General features: G+C 44.9%; 1 protein-coding gene across 1 annotated transcript; it reads right to left on the bottom strand.

Annotated features, from left to right (window-relative positions):
- Positions 1-54: 54 nt before the first annotated feature.
- gpr139 (G protein-coupled receptor 139) lies at positions 55-24883 on the bottom strand. Its single transcript, XM_086132029.1, has 2 exons — positions 24402-24883; positions 55-5553 (listed from the first exon to the last, which is right to left on the bottom strand). Exons 1-2 carry the CDS (start codon positions 24547-24549, stop codon positions 4574-4576), a joined length of 1128 nt encoding a protein of 375 aa, XP_085988155.1. The 5' UTR covers positions 24550-24883; the 3' UTR covers positions 55-4573.
- Positions 24884-25251: the final 368 nt, after the last annotated feature.

Here is a 25251-nt window from a genome sequence, read left to right as displayed (position 1 = left end):
ACACAATTTATCACAGTCCTCAGAGAGACTGCTCTTTATTTCTTTGATAAAAATATTGGCTTTTCTGCATACTTTCCCATGTCACAATAATACGTAAGTCAATAATACATTCAGTAGCAGAAAACAGTTAATTATGCAAGCCTAGAGTCACTCCTGTCCAATCTAAAAACATTTCTTTGTTTTTAACTAAACACAGCCGTAAAACACTTCTCAAAAGCTCATTTGAGTAGAAAATCACAACCCGAAAAAAAAAAATATCCGTTGTACATTCACAAACACATGGTTTTACAATACTGTGCTGTATGTCATTCTAGCTGTCGTATAGTCTGCATTAGATATAAATACATATTTCATTTTATACATTCCTATGTCACTCGTTAAAGCAGCTTTCTGGCTACCCCGTCCCCTCCGCCCCACATATACATACACCAACATGCGTAGCAGGAGGAGAGACAACAGGAAACATGACTTCCCCTCGTGACTTTGTGATGATGTGAAGAGTTCAAGCGCAAAAAGGCCACGCCTACTACCGGAGAACCTATCACAGGCTCGTTTGCTGTCACATTTCCTTCCACTGCAAAACCAAACAGCTCCTTTGTACAATTGTCAAAAATGAAGGTTTTCTTTCAGAAAGCGACACGTACCCTTCAAAGTGTCATTCCTCTTGATGCCAATCACGGGCCCATATGTACTCACACAACGTCAACGTACTGTCAGACCTCAAACATGTCTGCCTTTTTATTTTTGTTCTTTTATAGCTTGAGGTGTCACAAAAGCAAAAAATATTCTGATCCAAGTCAATGTTCTGCATCACGTTCCTTTTCGCCAGCCAAAGCTCTTTTTTTCTCTCTTTTTTAGTGAAAACGACCCAATGCTGATCACTGAAGAACGGGAAAACGCTAGAAACAAAGTTTATTTATTTTTTGCTTGGGTGAGAAGAGAGCCTCCTCTTTCGCTTGGTAGGTTCAGCGTTTATATAGTCACAGAGCACAATATTCTGTGGTTCTTGGAATTAAAAATAAATAAATAAAAATACAATCCTCGTGTTACTCAATTCACAAGCACTGCAGAGGTCTTCTTTTGCGTTAGAATTCTTCTGTGCTTTTAGCATGTGGATGAAGGGTTAGCGTTATTAGTGTAGGGTTATTGCAGTAGGCCAATCCCTCCTGATTATTTCTTGGCATGGCCTCCTTCTTGCACACACCCTCCCGCCTGCTTCTGGATAAAGGGACACCTGCAGGTGATTCCCCCAACATGATCCACCTACCTATTTGCTTGCCGTTTTTTTGGGAGGCGGGGGGGGGGGTTGTTGTTTTTTTTTAAATTTCCCAGCATGCCTGCTTTGTTCCCTGTTGGCCAGGGGAAGCGGGAGACAGCCCCTCGCGCAAATGTCACAGTAACATGGCCCCAAACAGCACAAACGACTGCACGCATTGTTACAAATGTCATTTGAGCCGCCGTGAGCTTAGCGAACCATTTTTTTGGTGTGCCCGCGTGTGTGTGTGTGTGTGTGTGTGTGTGATCTTAATTTTTAATGAACAACCACCGAATCAGTCGGCAACATTGACGATCGCATGTAGTGCAAGTGCTCCCTGGTGCTAAATGAAATGCGATGACCCGCTGCTTTGGGCTGACTTTGAGGGAGCGGAGGTGAAGTCCCCCACTAAATGACGACTGCCGATTGATTTTTCTTTTGGTGCAGCTCCTCTACACACTTAATCTCACAGGCACTTACCTCAGCTCAACCTTTTGAATGTGATGTGAGATCCAAAAGACGATCAGCTGGAAGCTACGCAACATTATCAGAATTACTGATGGACATTTACCGCACTTTAAAGGTGATGTTCATGTGATGGGCAAAAATTACAATGCTTGTGTTCTGAGCAGGAACAATCTGAAAATGCTACATTTTGCCACATAAATAATAATGGGGGCGGGGGGAATCAAACATAAGAAAATGAAGGAACATTGTCCAAAAATATGTCTTTTCTATTTTTTAGCCGTGCAGGCTGTCAGCCAACGGATAAAGAGGGCAGTTGAAAATAAAGACTGCGCAGGTGGGTTGGACATGAAGTGGAGGCAAAGAGCGCGCTTCGAACGACAGGAGGAAAGCAGAGGAGCAGGTGGCAAGCCAAACTCCCTCATTTCGCTTTGTAATTTGGAGGAAAATCAATTTGAGTGGAACAAAAACACGCCGATTGGACTGGCCGAACTCCTCATCTATCCCGACACGCGGCTGAGGAGAAACGGAGGTGGTGGGGGTAGGCCGTTATCTTTGATGGAAAGAGACGCGGGAACCACATGAGCCCAACTGTTGCTCTTTGGCGAGACATGGAAAATTGTATTTCCACCGACATGTTGTATTCATGAGTCAAAGAGTCTTTGACGGACTAAGTACAGTACATTCCATTCTTCATATTGTCCCCAGCAGCCAGGACAGAGACGTGCGCAACTCTCCTACGTCAAAAATAAATTCCATGATCATTTGGATTGTCATCTTTCCGGGACAAAACACTCAATACATTTCATAATATCTCTAAAACATACGTCGCGATGCTGAATGGTGACACGCACCATAATACAAACGGCATCTTCACCATGGTAACATGCAGTCACGATTACAAGTTAAAAAAAAAAGAAGAATACTTTGGCGTGGCAGCAAGGTTTTTGGCATCATGAGTTGCCAAATTGGATTTAACATGTGAAAGTATGTTTGAATGTGAAGGCCACAACTCAATCAGTCCACGTCAAACAATTTTCGGTTTCAAGGCGACTGATGGATAGATGGATGAACGAATGCAGGCTTTCTGCAAGAGCCATTTGCAATCTCAAGAAACTCTTTTGACACTTGAGAGAGATGTGCCTCAATAGGTCTGAACTTTGATCAGCCAGTGGGAGGCATGAGAACAAAATCAAAGTCACCGCTTGATCGCGGGTGGAGGAAGGCAATTTTTTTTTTGATGGAAGAAACAAATTTGAAGGGCGAGGGATTTGTCCCAAATAACACCTTTTCACCAAATGCATCAATCAATTCGCAGTCTTTTGTGTCTGAGGGGTCATCGGTTTACGACGTAACCAAAATTTCTTTCCTTGACACGTGCCGTAGTCCATCGGTGACCTTTGCTCATGCAGCAGTCAAGTCATAATTACAGGTAACAGACTTGAGGTCATCCACATAAATCAAAGTATGAGCAGAACCGAGCATACCTTCCTGTGCTGCGAAATACATTTCCACTCAGCAGTCATTCAATGAAGACAGTTCGTAAGCCCAAAAATCTCATCTATCGCTCCCACCTTGAACCAAGGACCCCCACTTCACTTTCGTACAGTGCGCTGTGTTGACCGCTACCTGGTTGCTGTTCGTACCGCTACAGAGTGAGTGCATTCAAACCTTCCATCCATCCATCTTCTATCGCACTTGTCCTCATTAGCGTGACGAGTGAGAGTTCGGGGGACACCCTTTACACGTCGTCGCCAGTCAATCGCGGGACAAATAACCGCTCACGCTCCTACTCGCACCTAAGGACAATTTCGAGTCATCAATAAAGCTAGCATGCTTGTCATTGGAATGTGTGAAGAAGCCAGAGTGCCCTCAGCAAAGTAAGTCGGAGAGAAAATGCAAACCCCACACTGGGCGGCGCCGAGATTTGACAACCAAAGCTCAGAACTGTGCGGCAGATTTGCTAGCCACTATGGCACCGTGTTGGCCCCTTAAAGTACAGACCATTTGTTCAAATGTATCCCAATAAAGGGTTAAAGAGACGTTTGATGACATTCATTATATTCATCCAGGTAATGGCTGATGGTAAATCATCCAGAGCCATTATTAGTTCACAGAGGACTATCCACTAATGGCAGAAATTTCCTCTTTCTAATACTGGAAACGACGATAACTAGCTCATAGCCATACTGCCGAACATCTTTGTGAAGCTACAGTAACAGTCTAGCGTGAATACATATTGGACCGACGATATACACAGTTGTCACAACGAGCTTGTTACTTTCAGAGCGAGCACCGAAAGAGGAGGAAAAAAAAAGGCTCTTAAAGACTCTTCTGCATATTAAAACTAGTTGTTGTAGGCTGGGCACGCCAATTTGGGGGCTGTGCCTGAGTACCCCCCTGATCAGACTTACTGGAACATTCTGGCACATAAAGTAGCAGGTGTTCATAGTTCATAGACTGGTGACCTCGTAGCACCAAAGCCTTTGATGCCTCCCATCGGGCTATGGGTACAGATGGCGACCCATAAACCGCACATACGGGGCCATCGGTCCGTGGTTTGGGCGACGATGAGCTCGAGAGTCTGTAGATTGTATTTTTTTTTTTTTTTTTTTTGCAAAGAGATACTGGTTCCCTCATTGTAATTCAGAACAACTTTTTGTCACCATCGCATGCTTTTCTGTCATAACGCTTTGTTTCGGCTCAAAGCTAGCTTAAGTGCCACCGCTGTTCCCGCCGTGCAGGCTGACCTTTTCCCAAAGAGTCCCGTGCAGGCGGGGATGGTCTCCAAGGAGACAAAAGCCCCGATGTTGCCTCTCTCCCCCCGCCCCACTGACGACTGAGCCTTAGCCCTCAAGAGGAAATACAAATAGGCTTCCCGTTTTTGTCATACTGGTACACCAACATCTTGATGCAGTGGGAGTTGGCCGGTGAGATCCAGGGACTGCTCGTGATGGAGAAATTGTGGCTGGCATAGAAGGGCTGCGGCTGCTTCCGGCAGTGGACCAGCGCGTGCAGCACGTTGGCCGCCATGGCCCTGAAACGCTTGCTGATGAAGCAGTAAAGGAAGAAGTTGACGCCGGTGTTGAGCAACGCCAGCATGTTGGCCAGATCCGTCAGCATGTGCAGCAGGCGCCCGCCGCCCGCCGAGGCCGGTGGCGACGAGTAGAAGTGGTAGAGTATCATGAGGGTCCGAGGTGCCCACAGAACGGCGAAAATGGAGGTGATGGCGAGCAGGATGGCGGTGGTCTTGCCGGTGGAGTAGCCACGCATGCGGAAGCAGCTGCGGCGGCGCCGCAGCTTGCGCACGATGACGGCGTTGAGGGTGAAGAAGACGGCGCAGGGGAGGAGGTAGATAGTGGCGCAGTGAGCCCACACCAGGACGTGTTGGGCCGCGGTTCGGATGTCGTTCTCGCCGGCGCTCCCGCTCGCCACAGCGGGCAAGCTGTGCCACAGCTCCGGCCACCAGTAGTATGGCGCGGCCGAGAGCAGGCACCCAATATAGACGGCGAATATCACCCTCCGCGTGCGCGCCGGGTAGGAGACGGTGTGGTAGCGCAGCGGGTGGCAAACGGCAATGTAACGATCGACGGTGAGGGGCACGGTGATCCAGATGGACGTGTGGATGGAGCAGAACTCCAGCACCTGCACGGCGCTGTTTATATACGGCGGGAGCGGCGTGGCCAGAATGAAGTCCTCCAGTATGAAATCGACAAAAACAATGAGCAGCAGGACCATGATGTCGGCGGACGCCAGCGCCAAGAGATAATTGTAGGACGACTTCTGACGACGCAGCACCAGCTGGGACAGGATGACCACCGTCAAGATGTTGGCTGGAGAGGGTGAAGGCAAGGAGGGGAAGTTGTAATGAGGATGACGACAGCAATTAGTGCAAGGAATAACCCGAAAAGTTGAAATGGTGATTGGAAAATGCAGGAAAGGGGAAGGAAGAAAAAAGAAAATTGAGGGTGTTAGTTGGCAGCTACGTTGAAAGAGAGAACATGCTACGCTAGCAAACAGACATAAACAATACAAAAGGCGTACTTCTGTACACACACCCTAAACTCTAACGGTGCGTTCACACTGGACTTGATTACCTATAAAGTCTGTCACGTGGCAAGGTGGTGGTGGACCCCAAAAAGCAGGCAGGAGGGAGGAGCAGGGGGAACCTGACGAATTGTATTTAATAAAACACAGAAAACGAAATCCTAAACAAACAAAGTCCAAAGAACAAAACAAATCCAAAGTAGCAAAACAAAACCATGACTGTGGCAAAAAACTAACAGGAACAGAACCATGACAGAAACAAACATGACAGTAGCAAACAGCAACAATGACCCGACAATGAGTGTTCGGGCGGGAGTCCTTTTATAGAACTGATTACCTAACGAAACCAACCAAGTTAGCAATAGCATTAGCTACATTTTTAGCTCCAGCTGCCACCCACTGCTGATTGTCCGACTTCATTGTCCGATTGACCTGCGATGTTCCTAACAAGAACAGTGGACAGTATGGTGCCAGTCAAGCCAATTTACCTTGGGTGTGTGTACAAAATTCATCCTGCTTTGCCGAGGTTTACAAAACACTTTTTTTGGCAGGGTTAAGAAACGCAACATCGAACCATCCCAGGAGTGGCACCCTGCTTGTCGGCGTGGCTCTGCATTTGTCTCGATGGTGGCCTGTGGGTTTTCGCATTCAAACACGTCATCTGTATGTAGATTATTCTGATGATGCTGCATGTTTCATATCGGTCAACCTCGGCTAATAGCTGCCCTTATAAATGATTACGATTCCACTTACAAAGCAACAAAAAACCTTACAACGCCTTCCCGCGCATGCGCACATCATGCTTTATCAATCCTACCGTATGCAGCGATGAAAAAAAATATACGATTGAGGATTCTTTTTGCTGGTTTGCCGTGACAATAGTAGCGATCGACGACGGCATTGTCGTTGGCTACCAGCAGGTGAGACGATCTGGATTTGAGCCAAAATGGTCTTTATGAGATCGGTGAGATCGGGTTTTTTTTCCGTATAAAAGTTGTAATACGCATACATGATTTGAAATGATAAAAAAAAAACCCATATAAAATACGGGGGAAACGTACAAGTTGACAGGTATGATGTTTAGAATCACACTTTATTCAGGAACTGATTCTGAACTTTGATCCCTTTCAGGGACAGCGGTGACTACAGTGGACAGCTGATCTCGCTATCAGATTACAGGGTGCATGAAAGGGTTAAACAGCAATTTTTTATTTGGCAACTGACGACTAAGAGAGACAATGTAAGTGAATGAGTGAGTGATGAAATCTGCCCACATTCTGTCAAAGCCCATGGGCTCCCATATGCAAAGTACACCTGCAATGTCATGGCAGGAGAAGCTGTCAGTGCCTTTGGCAAAATGTTTCAACGAAGAACAAAAAAAAAAAAAAAAGAAAACAAGAAAAACAGAAAGAGGAAGTGAAGGTGAAGCATGACATCCTCCCCCAGGCTACCGAGTTAGCCACGAGCAACACTCTGCCTCTGGCGAGGGAGCTTCTCCAAAAAAGCGCAAGGATATTCCATCACTCTGGACAGTCTTCCCTCTTTTTTTTTTTTTGTTTTGTCAGGTAGAGAGAAATCCCCCGGAAGATTTATGGCCGCAATAACTTTATGTGCAGCAGGCAGGAGGAGCGGCGTTCGCCCAGCGCTACAAATGACTGCATTGTTTGTTTGTGAAGCCCTGACATGTCACCCGGCCTCGCTTTTGTTCTTACATCATCTTGACAATGTCAAACTACTCAAAGTCAAAGTTTGCAAGAAGAAACCGTCTGGATTCATTCACTGAGAATGACTGGCACGTGCAGGCTGCAGAAAACGAGGCCGATGTCTGCGCTGCGGGTTCCCGAAGGATGCTCATATTTATAGGCGGTCTCATAAAACGGCACTGTACAGCGTTAACAGCAACGTTAAATTCAGTGGCATTCAGCCACGGCTCATTGAATTTATTTTATTTAACTGCCGATGATCAAAAGGAAGCGTCTCATTAATATCCAGGAACATACTCGAATGTTTTATTTGGAGCGACGAGATGAATTTGGAGCGGTATCATCCATTTGGTCTGAATAAAAGTATGACAAACGATAGCTTGCCATTTTTGTAAAGTGCAGATGCAGGACGGTGAATTGAAAACCCTGTAAAATAAATTTAGACATTTGTTTGTGAACGTGCGTCGCAAACAAATGGAGAAGAAGCAACTTCATTGTGGAAATAAACTGTTTTCCACCATATCAGGAATCCAGATTTTTTTGGAGGGTGGCGTGGCTAAAACGGGATCCAGTGATGCACTCTGGCATGAGTGGCCCCGCCCCCAACAATAATAGAATTTGAGCGTCTTTCGGCAGCAGCAGTTAGCTACACACCCACGCCCCGAAAATGCATTTTCTCCTTAGTTCATAAGTCTGGCTGCTTTTAGAGTGCCCTGTTGTTGGCTGTGAGTGCACGCATGTCACGGAAAGAAGGCGAAAAACAAAGTCAGACATGACAATGTGGGGGTGGAATATATTGGCTGTACATGGCTTAAACGTGCACTTACATAAGTGTAGGCAGAAATTGTAATAATAATTGGCAGTTGACATTTGAGCACATTCAGTGGACACACACACAGCATTTGAAAATGCATAATTTTTTTTCTCTCATGATTTTATAATCCCGGTATTTTTTGGAATGATTCAGATTTGACAGAGCTGTTAACAGCGCTATTCTCTGTGATGTCAAATTTAGAAGACATATTTCCTTTTCACTTGACAGACAATTTAAACAACCCAATCCAAAATGTCAACCATCTGTTTTGTCGTAATTGCACTGCGTTATGTTCCGCTCTGAAATGCGACTCAATTCTCACGAGGGGAAGGTTAATTTTGCTAAATCTACTTGCTCAACAAATGCTTATGTTCATAAAACAAGGTGTGCGCGCGTCTCATTTCAAAGGCGTCATCTTAAAAAAAAGAAGCATAATTCATATTCAGAATGTATGCAAATCGACGAAAACAATAAACACTCGCTTGCATAACTTGAATCCCCCAACATGCTGGCGCAGCATGACGCCAATCTTTTTTTTTTTTTTACAGATGAAGATGCATTTTGACGTTGATTTGCATTCCAGCATCAAATGCACTTAGCTGAAAATGGGTTGTGTGTGTGTGTGTGTGTGTGTGTGTGTGTGTGTATGTGTGTGCGCGCACGTGCATTCTGCACTGCCGCCCTGTTTGGTAATAGAACCCAGATGGGATTAAAAGCGGCCATCTTCAAGTCTTCGACATCGCACTTCGCAGCCGCTATCAGCTAATTACAAATTACCAATGCAGCTCCAGTTACAATGTCCTTGCCAGGCTGAAGGAGACACTGCAAAGGACACGTACACACACACATACACACGCACACACACACACGCGCGCGCGCACACTACCATGATGACGCAGTGCACATGTTAAATTGCTCTGTGGTGAAAGAATCATTGATTGCGTTATTGACTACGTCTTCATCAACAGGTCATTAGTTTTTTTTTGGGGGGGGGTTTCATGTGGTTTACTGAAATTCCCTTTCGACTCAAAGCACTTGGCTTTGTGCATGGACGAGCAAACGAGACACCTTCAAACCAGGTGAGCGACAGAGGCGCAAATGTGTTCTTTTGGATTTGTTTGGCAGTCGACGACAGTTTAAAACGACACCTACAGGACTTGAGTGGAACAGCGGCAACCAAACCTAGCGTAGTATTGTAGCATTGTTTTGAGACTAACGTCAACAGTCAAAAACGAGCACTTCCGACGACGGTTTGCTCCAAAAAGAAGGTTCTTAATTGGATGTGTCCCAGTTTTTTTAGTTTTTTTTTGCTCACCCTTCACCATTTCCGAATGAGCTCTATTAAAAATTCCTGCACAATAGCGCTGACCTTTAATTCATGCGCTTGCTTTCTCAAATCCGCCTTCCAATTATTTCTCTTGGGCCGCCAAGCACCAGGACAGAGACGGAGCTGCGGGGGAATGGCAGCAGTGAATTGCTGACCGTCACCGGGCTTCGGGCCTTATTCTGCTCGGGCTCCCCTGTGACAAACAAAAGGGATTCACGGCGACTTTGACATTTCCATTTAGCCGAGGCTAACTCGCGCGGGGCTTTCCGATTCATTTCGATGAAGGGATGTCCCCTGTGTGGTCTCCGGGGAGGCGGCCCGGGCGCAGATGAAGGCGCTTGCCATTTTACAGGTATGAGATGGCAAATAACAGGCTGGTCTCAATGGGGGGGGGAGCATTGAGGTACACTTAGTAGCATGTCTGAAGAAAACTGCATGCAATCGAAATACACTACCACATTAACATTCGATTTTTTTGAAATATGTAAAATATCAATTGATAAATATCATAATTGTGACTCTCAAACTATACACATCGAAAGCCATCTTTCTTCAGCTTATGCTGTATTAAAAAAAGAGGGCAGCTGCTCTTTTAAAATGAGGCTGCAAACTTTAAGGGTTCATTTATTTGGTTGTTTTTAGTGTACATTTTGTCATAATAAATCTATTGATATTGCTAAGGGTGTTAGGGCTATACGATAACTATATTCACTGGTGTGGAAAGATACAAATATGCAATTATGCAATGAGAATTGCATATTTATCACATGGCATAAATGTCACCGGAGATAATTCCACAAGTATGAAATGACAATGTCGTACTTAAGGTACAGTATGAAGATGAATGAACGAGGAGGTAGTTTTAAAAGATTTGCATGACCGACGATTAGGAAAATTTGGATGACGGCATTGTGTTGATTTCGAAGGGAATTGATTATAAATTCAAACAAATCAGGAGTATGCGTGTTGTTTTTGACTTGGAGGGGAGGGGGGAGACGAGGCTGTTCGGACATGTGTGTGTGCGCTGACACATAGACACCCCTCCACAATGCCCCTAACTGTACCTGGAGGTATAAAAAGAGGAGTTGCCTCCAGCTGAGAGGCCATTAGAATGACCTGTGGGCCGGGTAATGGGATGCGGAATGTGTCCATTTGTGTGCTTCGCGTGCACATGTGGGTATGCGTTTGCTTGCACAGGGTCACCCCTTTCTGTCTATTTATGTATGAGTGCTGTTTGCGTGCGCCTCGACGCTCACCCGAAATGATGAGGCGAGGCGCCGTCGATGTTGTTTAGCAAAGAGAAAGGAGAAGGCACAGCAGGAGTCCTCCGGGCTGTGTAACCCGGCTGAGTCATCCTCAGCAGTAAGGCGACGAGTTCGCACCACTGGTGTCGAAACGAATGCGGCGGGTGTTAACCCTGAGTAACCTGTCGGCAAAACATGCTCATAAAATACTTTTAAAAGTATTTCTTAGCATCTGTTCTCGCTGTCTCGCTCATACAATTGTCCTAAAAGAGTAAATCAAGTGTGTTTATTTCTTAAATGTGAAATTAACATTTCTTTTTAAGTCAGTTAGCTTAATGCTAACATGTAATGTGAAACACCATAGACCAGCTAAAGGAATTAGTAGAGATGTTATACAAATTAGAATCCTTCAAAGAACTGCTACCTCAAAATATATAGAGCACGGGTGTCAAACTCAAGGCCCGGGGACCAGATCTGGCCCGCCACATCATTTTATGTGGCCCGCGAAAGCAAATCAAACATGTCAACTTCTACGATGATTGCTAAAATCTGGACCAAAAAGATGTTGTTAGCATTTTCTTGTTGCTAAAAGCCTCATTACAGTCGTTGACTGGTTTCACAGTCATTACGGCCCTCCACAAGGGAAACGGTCACTACAATGTGGCCCGCGACAAAAATGAGTTTGACAACCCTGATATCGAGCAACAACATATTAAAAAAACAAAATGCCGGGTTTTTCACTGAATAATGGAGTAATGGACTGAATCGGCTCCCAAAAATATCCTCGAAAACGTGAATGTGAATTTTTGAATGCCTAACTGTGGATATGTAAGAACGTGACAACAAAATTACATTTCCCCCCATGAGACCAGTGTCAACAAAAAGAAAAAACTGTGTTGTAAATATGTTAAGCATTCAGGACGTGATGACATTTGAAAGGCTTCAAAAAGCCAGCCAAAATGTTGGTAACTTTCTCATGACTGAATGTGACTGAATGTCTGTGAATGAATGTCCCTGTGATTGAGCGTCTGTGCAAAGCTTAATGCTGTCACACAATACGAAACACCATAGACGGCTAATAGAATAATTAGCACAAATATAGCCAACCAGTAAGCCAAACAACTGCTACTTAATTAAGACACACGCAGCGGCAACACAGGCAAACAGACAACACTCACAGACTTGTATTTTCTCTGCTCTGAGGGAAAAACAAATATTAGAACATGGAAACACTGCAGTGGATTACAGCGCAGTGTGTCTTGGCTCTTAATTATGCTGCATCTCCTCGAGTAGACCTCAGTGCAGTCAAGCATGTTGTGGCAACAACACTGCAGACACTGAACTCTAAATTTGGACTTAATACGGTCCTGTTAAAAATCACAGCTGAAAAAGCGGCATTGGACTGTAACCTGAGTGTTAACGTTGAGCCGCGGTGTAAGCGAGGGAACACCGAACTCATCAATATTTCCCCACGGCCTCATAAAACAAAAGACGGGTGTTCTGTCTTTTGTTTGTGATTCCACCCAGGAGCTTGACACCCCCAAGCCTTTAAAGAATTTGCAATTAAGTTTTTTTTTGTAGAAATTGAAAATGAACTCCGATGAGTTACCCAAAGGCTAATAAGACTGCGGGAAGAAATGAGGAAGTGGGGAGAATGTAAATGCGATGAAGGTAAGCGGGAGTTAAAAACAGATCAGGCGATTGAGAAGGAAGGGGAGATGAGACGAAACGATGCAAAGCCACAGACGGATGAGAAAGACAATGCAGCAACACACACCCGCAGAAGCGGGCGATATCAAAGCTGGCTTTAAAGGTCGCATGCACTTTGTAATGATGACAAGCTCTTTTTTCCTCGCCGCCTTTTCTCCCCTTTAAGTGTCAAAGCGGACAGGAAACAGGGCCACACACACTCTTTCCATACTGGCCCCCGAAACACAAAGCAGGCGCACATCACAGCTGCAAAAAAACAAAAACAACAAGAGGACATAAGGGTCCTCTGTGAGGGTCTAAGTGTGACAATGTGTTTGCGAACGGACAAGAAAGACACAAGACAAATCTCCTCACAGGGATTCAACCTGACACCCTCATTATTTCTGCATATTTTATTTCAGAAGGTCTGCCGGACGAAGACAAAAGGCTGCGCGCTTCATTAGACGCGCTGGTAAAGGGGGAATGTCCCATTTATTTGATCCTCAGCAGGAAAGATCATTTGGACTACAAAGCAAATATGCAGGACACCAAATCAATGGCGTCTCATTAATTAAGCCGACGGCGGCAAAAGCGCGCCGCCGATCTCGTCCGTGCTATCAACTCAGCCCGTAGAAAATGGATCACGCTGCAAGAAAGCGGTTTCAGTCGGTCAGTCAGTCACTCAAGCAGTGAGTTTACATGAATAAGTGAGTGGTTGGGCAAGTGCACAGTGAAACTCCTCTACAACGAAACCTACATGGGCGAAAATACCCCCCCCCCTAGTGTGAAAAAAATTATCACGTATTAACACCATTCCCACTTTCCTGCCACCCCATACAACGAAAAAAAACCCTGTTGCGTTATACGAAATCTTTTTCTCTGCTCTTGCCTCGCGACGAGATTCACTACAACGAAGTCTAATCCAACAGCAACCTCTACTGCTTCATTCGCAAACGGCAACAGCAACCACCACACTGGTATGCACATACGCAGTAGTCCAGGAAGTATTTATTATTGTTAGGTTCAGACGCAGCAAGAACGTTGCTTTGCTAAAATTGCTGCAAAACGGATCTTTGGATGTCAAGCAGCTAAGTACAAGTAAAAGTGATCAAAATGAAAGATGAAGGAAACAAAATAAAAGACATTATCCAAGAAATTGATGTCAGTGAAAGTGAATGCGGATCATAAATTTCGCAATTTCTTTCCCTTTTTTTCTTTCTACACTGACTATATGAAGTGTCAAATAAGTGTATGCTCATACTTATGCACTATTGGAATAAAAATAAAGAGTACACATACATATGTGTGTATGTGTTTACATCTGAGATCAAATTTGCTACAGTGAAAAACCCCCTGTTGTGAAAAATTTCTTGCGGCAAACATGATTTCGTTGTAGAGGAGTTTCACTGTAATACTCAAATGAATCCATCAGCTAGTGTTGGTGAATGAGTGAGTCAGTTGATTTGTAGGTGAGTGAGCAGATTCACATGAATGCATGAGCGACTGTGAGTGAGTGAGTGAGTGAGTGAGTGAGTGAGTGAGTGAGTGAGTGAGTGAGTGAGTGAGCGAGTGAGCGAGTGAGTTGAGTTACTGAGCGAGTGAAAATGATTTCGGCAGCGACGAACGAGCGAATGTGAGCGAGTACGGATAAATGAGCGGGTGAGGGAAGGAGCGTGATTATATGCATAGCTGTGAATGATGGCACATGTTTGAGTGTGAGACAATGAGTATGTTCCAGTGAGTGGATAGTGAGTGTGCAACAACAACAAAAAAAAAGGAAAACCCAGAAGAGAAGCACAAAGAGAAAATGAAAGTTTAACAAGTATAGAAAGACAAACAAGACTTGCGCTTACTGCAGATAAAGTATTGATGCGACTGCAGCGTGTTTCGGTGCCCCGTAGCTCTGTGTTGAAAGCATCTTGACTGAATGAAATCAGCGGCGGGCCGCGCATTTAGCACCTGGGCCTTCACGAGGGACTTAGCCAACTAAATTGTTTTGTGTTTTTTGTTATTGTAAAGTGTCCTTGGGTGTCTTGAAAGGCGCTTATAAATAAAATCTATTGTTATTATTATTATTATTAAATCCACCCTTTAATACCACCACCACATCGTCGTAAAAAGCATCCATACGGGGCTAAAACACAACCTTACAGAGCACAACATTTTCGGGAGCACTTCCAGAATCTATATTTATCTCATGACAAAAACACAAAGCATGTCAACAAAATACATCATCTTGCAATCAACAGCAACAGCAATCGCAATCGGATACAACAGCAATCGGAGGACGTCATGTGGGTGGGGGAGGCAGGGGCAGCGAACCGGCCCTGGCAGGATGAATTGGAAATCTGATTGGTTAAAGAAACACTCCCGATGCCAATATAGTTGAAAGCCCGCTGGCCGCCCCTCACACCGATTAAAGCAGCTGAAAGTGACTGGACCATCGCAAAGTAGCTGGAAGAGGTGGTGGGCAGGGTGTGGGGGGTCCAGTAGGATTTTCCGTGCCCTTGATTCTTGCGGTGTGCAAGTCCTTGAGAGTGGGTCGGTTTGCATAGTTTGCATTTTGTTTTCAACCCTCAAGTACAGAGTGAAATGCTGAATATAGTTACGATACATACAAGGTGTATCGACGAAATGCAAAACCTCTCATTTCAAAAAAATAAAATAAAATAGTGCCAATGTATAATGTGAAATAACATACATCAGCTCATGGAATTAGCATAGATGTTACATAAATTAACGATCGCATGAGAAAATTCTGAAAATTGACTTATTTAAGAAAACTCTATCCATATATAAAAAAAAAAATTACCCCCGTTTTCTTGCAGAATGCTATTTGTGGAAATCCGATGCAGTGAAAATTTCCGCCATAGTATCCTAAACTGGATCGGTGAGGCGTGGTAGTGTGGCGGCCGCCAGTTGGCCGCACCTCGCTTAGGCTTAAAAAAGACGAAAATGTGCTCGTGTGCTTGTGGCAATTCAAATTTGGAGCGACTACAAAAACAGTGGCCACCCATGAAAACTGCGCTCACTGCGCACATTTGAGTCCATTTTGGCGGCCCGCTTAAGACAGCATGAAACTGATTCCAAAAACCTTGGGCAGATTAGATTCACATGGCAACAAATTGAGGCTAAAATCTGATTGGACGAAAAAAAAAAAATCTAACATCCACATCCATGGAATGGAAGCAGTGCAGCCAAACAAATACGATGGAATGAAGAGTATCACCAAGAGAATAAATTTCATGGAATGAATAATAGAATTTGGGTAAAAAGCATGAAAGCATATTTTAGTGTTGCTTTAAAACAGGGGTGTCATACTCATTTTTGCTGCCGGCCACATTGGTGTCACCGTTTCCCTTGGAGGGCCATTATGACTGTCAAACCATATGAAAAAGTCAAGAATAATGGTTTATTCAACGATTGTTGAAGTGACTGTGATGAGGACTTTGGTCACAAGAAAATGCTTACAATATATGTTATTTATTACATATGATAATTTGAAATTTTGCAAGATTTTAGCAAGCATCAATCATGAAAGTTGACATGTTTGATTTGCTTTCGCGGGCACATAAAATGATGTGGCGGGCCACGTCTGGCCCCCGGGCCTTGAGTTTGACACCAGTGCTTTAAAAGAAAGAGGGTAGTACTGAGCCTAGTTAGTTTGTTTGTTGCTGCTGCTGCCACTGTTGCTGTTGCTGTTGAGCAACCTCCAACTGGGTCCGATAGTTGCTTCGAAAGCCGCTGCGTCCCGGGTACCTGCTGACCCAGTTGGCGGTTGCAGATTGTGAACCGTTCGTAGCCCGAAGGCACATCCTGCACCGATTGGAGGCCGTTTCCGAGCTGCGCTGCTGCCGCTGCTGGCGTTTGTTGTCAGCTGTTCAAACAAAGTGAACATCAACGGCATGGCGGATTAGCGGCTTCTACCGCTTAAACCCCCCCACCCCCCACGCACCTCTTTGGCCCCAGTTTATGCACTGCGGCTGCTTCCTGATTGCACACTGGACACGACTCGCTTTGATTGATTTCACTGAATATTCATTTTCTCACTCGAGCATCAGCGGCAGCGGCACCAGCGGTGAGGGCAGCGGCAGCTTCACATCCTCCTCTGCTTTTCATTAGCAGCCGCTCACTCATCCCCCCCACAAACAGACATGCGGCCGAAGATTGGCAGATCAATAGCCTAAACTGAAAATCAATGCGGGCGATGTCTTCATTAAGTGGCCTGACGCCTGGCCTGGCCTTCCAAGTAAGCATCACGGGGATCTTAAACGCATTTCACTACCACAGGCCCCATGTTGGCAGACAAAGTGGAAGCAGGCGGTTTGCCATGCGGGCAGTAAACATGACAGAGGTTGAATGAAAAAACAACTAGGCCAAGAAACAACAATGTTTCCTCCATAATATGGCAATTTAGTAGGAATTGGTTGGAAAAGTAAGACTTTAAAACGGTGGGTGGCATGCAACAGAATCACCGCTAATTTTGGTGCAATTCAGTTGTATTTAACTTGAAGTTCTATACAGCTCCATCTTTATCTTGAAAAACTATTTTGTTGAAGACATCAATTTATGGTGCAATTTCTTTTTGTGAAATGCATTTGAACTGAATGATACCTTGAAGCGCATATTGGTAGGGTGAATTTTACAGACAATCAAGGCGAGACTTTCTTGGAGTTGGACTCCAGTAAAAACATCCCCCGGCAGTGAGTGAAATGTACTTTTCAGGCATAAAATCTTTTTGGGAAGCGCTCCTGGGTGTAAAAAGTTCTTTGAAAATTGACAAGTGAAAAAGCTGGAGGTGATTTCCGAGCTGCACGAACCTTCTGTGCAATTGTTGCGAAATGAAATATTGGGCTAGTTGCGTGAATCGGGATACAGCGGGGATCATTGTGTGTGATTTCCTTTCAAGATTTTTGTGTGGACAGTGTTACAAAATGTACCAAAAGACGTGTTTGAGTAAACACAGAGGTCAGAGTAGGCTGAGATGGTCACATTAACCCTTTCAGGAACAGCGCTCACTACAGTAGACAGCCTATCATGTCATCGGGTTACAGGTTATCATTAGTGCATGTAAGGGTTAATATTTAAACACGCTGAATCGGTGAGCGCCGAGATCACCGTGATGCATTGTGCGCTTGCCGGACGTTTCATTAGGTACACCGATGCCCATGAATGGTGCAATGAGACCACAGAATCAATTGGAAATTCATGGAAAATGTGACGCGTTTGACATTTGACACTATCTAAAATGAGAGCCGGTCGTTATTATTTTGACGACTTCGACGAACCCTGCGAAGTTGACAATTGTGTGGCTGCCAAGCGCTGGTGTGACATTTCGCGTTGACACATCAGCTAATTTTCAAGCATCACTTGGAGGCCTGCGCATCTGCGATGGCATTCATTCATTTGGCAGTCGCAACGCCAAAATTGTGCTGATGATGTGACGCAGTTCGAGAGTGTAAGTGAGTGAGTGAAAATGATTTGGGCATAGATGAGTGAAGGAGGGTTGAAAATTGAATGAGTGAGTGAGGGAATATGAGGAAGCATGTTAAGTCAGGCTGAGGTACCGGTTTCAATTCCAGCTCCGGCCTCCCTGTGTGGAGTTTGCATGATCTCCCCGGGCCTGCGTGGGTTTTCTCCGGGTACTCCAGTTTCCTCCCATATTCCAAAAGCATGCATGGCAGGCTGATTGAACACTCCAAATTTTCCCTACGTGTGAGTGTGGGCGTGGTTGGTTGTTCGTCTCTGTGTGCCCTGTGATTGGTTGGCAACCAGTTCAGAATGTCCCCCACCTACAGCTGCGATATGCTCCAGCACCCCGCGTGACCTTTATGAGGATAAAGCGGTTAAGAAGATGGATGGATGTTAAGTGAGTGCGTGTTGAGTGAATGAGTGAGGTCAAACAATTCGGTTCATTTCGAAAATGAATCAGACCGAAAAGGCCCGCGCAGTATGCAACAGTATGGCGCTGCAAACCACCAGCAGGACCAAATCACCACCCTAAAATATCACTGAAATGGAGCCGGACTCCTTTACGAAGGTATAATTTGTCACCGCTGCATGTTGGTGAGTGCGCCATCCACTCCTGCCCTCAATCGCAGGCTCCGTGACGGCGCTCTTTACTGCCGCTGCCTCTCGCGTATTGTGGCAAGCACGCTCGGGGAAGAAGAAGAGAGGTCACGCCATTAATTAAAGGTGACAATTTGCCTCCGCTCAGCTGTTGTCTACAGCCACCTCCACCGCTCCCCCCCCACCACCCCTCCCTTACGGCATCGAGGTGCAACTTGACTGTTTCGTCTCTCATTAATCTCGCATCTCCGCTCTGATGGCAAAACTCCAGCCTGCCCCCGTCCTTGATCCCCTTTTTGTGTTGCGTGAGTGTGTGTGACACAGTAATCATTTCCCACTACTTGACGCCACGTAATCCCATTTGCCGTCACCCTCAGCCGCCCTTACACGGGCGCCGATCAACGCGACCTTCCTTCAAAGGTCAGGTGTGAAATGCAGATGTGACAACGTGGGGCTCGCGTGTCACCGGATGAAACACGTAATTGAAATCGAGTTGCAATTGAGGGAAGAGGCACAATCAAATCAGCGGGAAGAAGTTATGGGTCAGGCCTCTCCGACTGAACAAGACCCCAAGATACTGAAACTCCATACCTGAGGCAAAGCTCAAACCCCGTCTTCATTTCTCGGCACATTTAGCAACGCCACCCTCAACCACTTTTACAATGGCACGATTAACATGACTTCGCTCAAAGGTCAGGTGCAAAAATGCCCACCATGTTGTCAAGCTTCGACATAAGCCTAATGATGAACAGGCGCCAGTTGACCGCAGTGTTGCGTCTTTCTGGATCAGAGATTAGCAGCCTTTGTGAGTTGGTGAATCTCGGCTGGTCGTTGTCAGTGAGGTCGTCTTCATGGCAACGAGACGGCGTGTTTTGGCGTGCCGACAGGTGACCGAGGACACAGACGCATATGATCACCCCATCGTCTCCCGCGTGTGCAAGTATTTTGAATCGCTGTTGTTTATGTCTCCTATTCATGTCACTGCTGCAGAGGATTTGTTTTTTCCAATCTCATACTGTGCCGCCCCCCCCTCCCCACCCCTATATTCCCCTATCCCTTCCTTATGTCTTTCGAAGAAAATCTTTGGCCACCTGCCAGGCTTCTCCGTTCTGGCTCACTTTTTTTGCACGGGTTGTAAGTGTTAAGTGAATTTCATTGCTCCATACTCGTGCATGTGCCAAGACAAGAAATTTGATTCCGTTCAATCATGAGGCAGAGAAATGCCAACATGTTGGAAATCAGACAGGTTTAGGCGCCTCACACGTGTTGTGGTAGGAAGTGTGTGTTGCGACTGTGATAAAAGATGGAGTGAATGATGAACAGAGTGTAAAAAAAAGGAAATGGCATTCAACTCAACGTGTAAAAACAATATTTTGATGAAAAAAAAACCCTCTGAGTGTTTTTTTTTGTTTTAGAGTTTGAGCTGTCACAAAAGAAAAAAATACCATATTGGCCCGAATATAAGACGGCCCTGATTATAAGACGACCCCCTCTTTTTCGAGACTCAAGTTTGAAAAAAGACTTTTTGAACACCATATAAATTTTTATACAGAAAATAATTACAGTACATTTGAAACAAATGATTCTAACAATATATTTGAGAGAAAAAGCATGTGATTTTGCCTCATTCAAATCTTAACATCTGAACATTTAAATATGTAAACTAAAGTGCAATCACATTCGTAAATGATTGGCTTCTGGATTTTGAAATGTAAATTACATCATAACTTCTCCTCAGCTGCCGGTTAACCTGGCTGATCTTTGACCCACTTTTCTCCAGATTGTTGCTACGTTTCTCCATTTTCTGTTATCTCTTCTATTATTTTCTTCTCTTTTCTTTCTTACAGCTATTTTTTATTTTTCTTCTTCGTGCTACCGCTATTTTTATTTGTATTCTTTGTGACAAGGGTTCACTTTGGCCCAGGGAGTCAAGTTCAGCACTCGCTTCAATGATATGTGGCGCCATCTAGCATCGTGAATGGGTATAATGTCTAGACCCCGAATATAAAACGACCCCCACTTTTTCAGTCTTATTTCAATGCAAAAAACACCGTCTTATATTTGGGCCAATACGGTACTGGAATCAGTCACTGTTCTTCTTGACATGTTTTTGACAAAAGACAGATTTTTCTCCGCTTTTGGGTCTGAAATTGGTGTTTTCCATGAAACCAACCCATGTTCGACTGCAGAGAAAAAAACAGAAAATTCTAGATTTTCTCCTCTTTTTTTTTCTGGTGAACCACCCAGATCAATCGGGAGGGTTAAATATACATTATGGGTTTTGTGTAAGGTTTGAGTTAAAGTCCCGTTAGATACCCTGCGGTCACAAATTAATCTCCTTGACCGCACAATCCGATGACTTCATAAACAAGGGCACTAAACGTACGGTTGCAGCTAACAAATTTGATCGTATCAGAGTATCTTACTCAACCTAATATGATATCAGCGCGATCAACGTGACCTCCCTTGACCTCGGTTAGCAAGTGCAGATGTGACGACGACGGGCTCGCGTGTCGACCGAGGAAACACGGTGTCGTAATTAATCGAGCAGCCGCAATCGATCGCGAGCGTAAAATACCACGTGGGTTGGCGGGTCGCGCCCGCCGCCGCTCATGAAACATTCATGGGCCCGGCTGGAGAGCGACGAGCGCTGTCATAATGATTGAATAAGTTGCACTGACTGCTGCAAACTATCAGGCCGTCGCACTCAAGTCGGCCATTAATTCAGACAACCGTTAAGGGATTCCATTACTCTATCGGGTTACGCTGATTAAACAAACAGCCGGCCGCCGTCGCGTTTGGCGAGGACGCCGCAGCGGCAGGGTGGAAGAAAATGCTGGCGGCGACGGAGGCAATTGTTCCGGCGGCATCTTGGAGGGAATGATTAGGGATGATGTGAGCGCGGGGATTTTACCGTCTCACAAAAGAAAACTCTGTTCGGCCTTGGTGGACAAAATTGCCTTTTTAATGTCGCACTGCAGCTCTAATGTGGTCCACGTGTACTACCCAACACGGAGACTTAAAGAGATGATGTCCATGAGAGCAGTACCTTGGATTTATCACTTTAATTTGCTCCGTAACCAAGCTTGTGATTCAATTTATGCACGACAAATACAGTTGAACCTTGTACCTCGAAGGACATAAGGAATCGTTATAACGGTAGTTCGTTGGAACCGTTTCCAACAAAATGGCCGCCAACTACGATGCATAGTACAGTATGAACATGTCTAGATGTAAAAACATGAACATGTAATACAGTATTACAAAAACGGGCATACAGTATGAAGAAAACAGTGAGTCAGCAAATGAAAAGTGCCTTCTCCAGTTCACCCCGAATCCGCGTATGATCATCTTTCAATCTGTTGGCCTCGAACTCCGCCATGATTTTGTTGCCATTACGGATGATTGTCGAAATTGTTGACTTTGCCAATTCGCAGTCTCGTCTGTCTTTCGTCAATGGGCCTCCCTTTCAAAAGTGAGAGACAATTTCAGCTATCACAGAAAGCGAGATTTGCTTCCGTTGTGCTCAGGACCGCGCCGTGCCTCCGGAAGTACAACAATGTACGAGTCAATCAGTAACGTTGCCCCAGCAACGGAGGGGAATCCCTCCCGCGTTGTATACCGTATTGGCCCAAATATAAGACGGCCCTGATTATAAGACGACCCCCTCTTTTTCAAGACTCAAGTTTGAAAAAAGACTTTTTGAACACCAAATTAATTTTCATACAGAAAATAATTACAGTACATCTGAAACAAATGATTATAACAATATATTTGAGAGAAAAAGCATGTTATTTTGCCTCATTCAAATCTTAATATCTGAACATTTAAATATGTAAACTAAAGTGCAATCACATTCGTAAATGAATGGCTTCTGGTTTTTGAAATATAAATGACATCATAACTTCTCCTCAGCTGCCGGTTAACCTGGCCGATCTTCAACCCACTTTGTTCCAGATTGTAACTACGTTTCTCCATTTTCTGTTATCTCTTCTATTATTTTCTTCTCTTTTCTTTCGTACCGCTATTTTTTTTATTTGTCTTCTTTGTGCTACCGCTATTTTTTTTTTATTCTTCGTGACAGGGGTTCACTTTGGTCTGGGGAGTCAAGTTCAGTATTCGCTTCAATGATATCTGGCGCCATCTAGCGTCGTGAATGGGTATAATGTCTAGACCCCGAATATAAGACGACCCCCACTTTCTCAGTCTTATTTCAATGCAAAAAACACCGTCTTATATTCGGGCCAATACAGTATTATGTTCATAAGCAACATCGCAGCGGCAGATCGCTTCCCACGGTTCGTCGTAACGAAGGCATTTACACGATTTTGTGGGGAAAAATCTAGTCGCTATATTGAAGTTTACATTTTACGTTCGCTGTATGCAAAATGGAGAATGTGGCACTTTGAAATGTGAACGTTAGAGCGATGAAAACGTAAACGGGGTACGTTGAAATGAGGTTCGACTGTACATTAAACTCAATTGAGGTGGAGCTAATCCATTCCAGTTCACTAAAAACTAGAAGTGCCATCGATCTGATTGGCTCTATCGAATCGGACGATATTTGACATTTTTTTGGTTCATTTTTCTGATTGCTGCAATGTTCTAATTCATGAATCCAATCAAGGATATCATCAATCAGATCCACGAAATAACATATTTTTCATTTATCTCTGGTGGGTTCCCACAAAATAAATTTGGGGAGCTATTTTGCGAATTTTTCCATTGTGAGACAAATGTAGGTTTTCTTATCTTATTTGCAGATTTTGACACTGCTTGAGAATACTTTTGTTCATACTCTGTAAACAGTGCACAAGTACAAAAAATAGATATTGTTCCATTTTGTGATTGGATGAAGGGTGTTTTTTTTTTTTACTTTGCAAATTGGTGAAAAATCATCACAATTTTTGGTTTGGTGCTTTTGAAAAATAATTCACTTTCTTTTTTTTAAGTGTAATTGCTGTGTGCCTTTGAGGGGCACGGCCTAGCGAGTGACATCAGAGGCTGGAGTCAGTTTGGATATAGTTCGGTGTGATCCTGCAGTATCTTCTTTTGTATTTGTGTGTTTGACTGTTCTGTTCAATCAACAAGTGAAAATGCGTCGGTCACTCTGGCTCTCCTTGCCCACGTGCAAGGGCATTACAGTATCTTGATCATCTCATTTTATTCCATGAATGTGCATGAATGTGAAGGTGAATGGTTGTCTGTTTCTACGTGTGTCGAGGCTCATCGACAGGACACAAGATTCCAACCACCGACCATACAAAAAACAAAAAAACGCTTTTGTGATTTTGATAGCGATTTGACTGCACCATCGTCCTCTTTCATCTGACCTCCACGCTTCTGTCTGTGTCACTCACATGAACACACAGCAAGGCAAGACTTTGCATCCCATAGTCAGCTCGGGTACCCTTTCACATATCGCGCCGCGGGACGATATCACTACCTGCAGACTAATCAAGTCACTGTCATTCATTCATCAGGTGCAAATGCTCACTTGTCGCAGAGGTCAAAGCGGGGCTATCCCAAACATCGTGCAAATATTCTTCTGTTTGAGGTGTCGCAGTGCGAGCAGCGAGCATTCATTTTGTATCAGGATTTATTGAAATCTTTCTTTTATGCAAATTCTGAATACTTGCAATCAAAGCGGCGAGCGACAAAGTACACATGCGCATGTGATTGCCACAAGGTCAGTCTGACACCCCCGCCCCCCCACACACACAACAAATCAACTTTAGGGAGCCATGGTGAAAGGCGCACATAAAAGACTTGTGCGCACGTTTCTTACCCGGCAGGCCGAGACACAGCAAGACGCTGTAGTAGATGACAGGCAGCGGTCCAAGGGGACATCCCGGGGCCCCCTCCGAGGGATGCTGCCCGACGCTCTGGCTACTCTCGTTGGCGGTGGAAACGGGGAAGATGTGGCTGTGCTCCATGGCCGCGTCCTCTTCCTCAGCTGCGCTCGGTGTCAAGAAGCCGCAAGGCGCCAGCAAACTGTTAAGTGAACGTCGCTCTGGTCTCAGTCTGACAATTGGCACGTGTGTGTGTGTGTGTGTGTGTGTGTGTGTGTGTGTGTGTGTGTGTGTGTGTGTGTGTGTGTGTGTGTGTGTGTGTGTGTCAGAAGGTGAGGGGGGAAGAGGAGGCGAGACGAGACGGAGGTGGGAGGGTTGGGGCGAGACGTGGTGGGATGCGAAAGGTGAGATGTGCCGGCGGATGAGAGAAGAGGAAGGAGGAGAGCTGAGTGAGAGGGGAGGATGCCGCGTGAGTGTGTGAGGGAGAGGGCTGCAAAAGAGGAGAGTACAGTTAGGAGAGCGAGGGGGAGCGAGCGAGGAAGGCGGGTGGAAGGAGGCAATGTGTGAGAAGGAAAGACACGTGACCTTCGGGAAGGCTAGAGTGAGAATTTGCATCTGCTGGCAGTGTAGTGGTTCACATACTGCACAGTGGCAATGAGATGGAAAACTTGAAATTAAGAAATTGTAACTCCAGGATATATATACAGTGGTACCTGTACTTACGAAATAAATTGGTTCTGGGAGACATTTTCTTGACTAGAACATTTTGTAAGTAGAGACGCGTTTTCCATGTAAATGCCCTCATCCGTTCCAACCCCCTGCCCACCCCAAAATTCAGACATAAAT

Source organism: Hippocampus guttulatus, chromosome 16, assembly GCF_054856545.1.
Source record: "Hippocampus guttulatus isolate MCC_2025c chromosome 16, RoL_Hgut_1.0, whole genome shotgun sequence".
In the NCBI taxonomy this organism is placed as follows: Eukaryota; Metazoa; Chordata; class Actinopteri; order Syngnathiformes; family Syngnathidae; genus Hippocampus; species Hippocampus guttulatus.
This window is presented reverse-complemented; position numbering and strand designations above follow the sequence as displayed.

Bases quoted from the DNA above. Each gene is read 5' to 3' on its own strand.
- gpr139 (XM_086132029.1), bottom strand. From the start codon at position 24,549: ATGGAGCACAGCCACATCTTCCCCGTTTCCACCGCCAACGAGAGTAGC. The intron at 5,554-24,401 runs GTAAGAAACGTG...CACCCTCTCCAG, and splicing joins GCTGTGTCTCGGCCTGCCGG to CCAACATCTTGACGGTGGTC.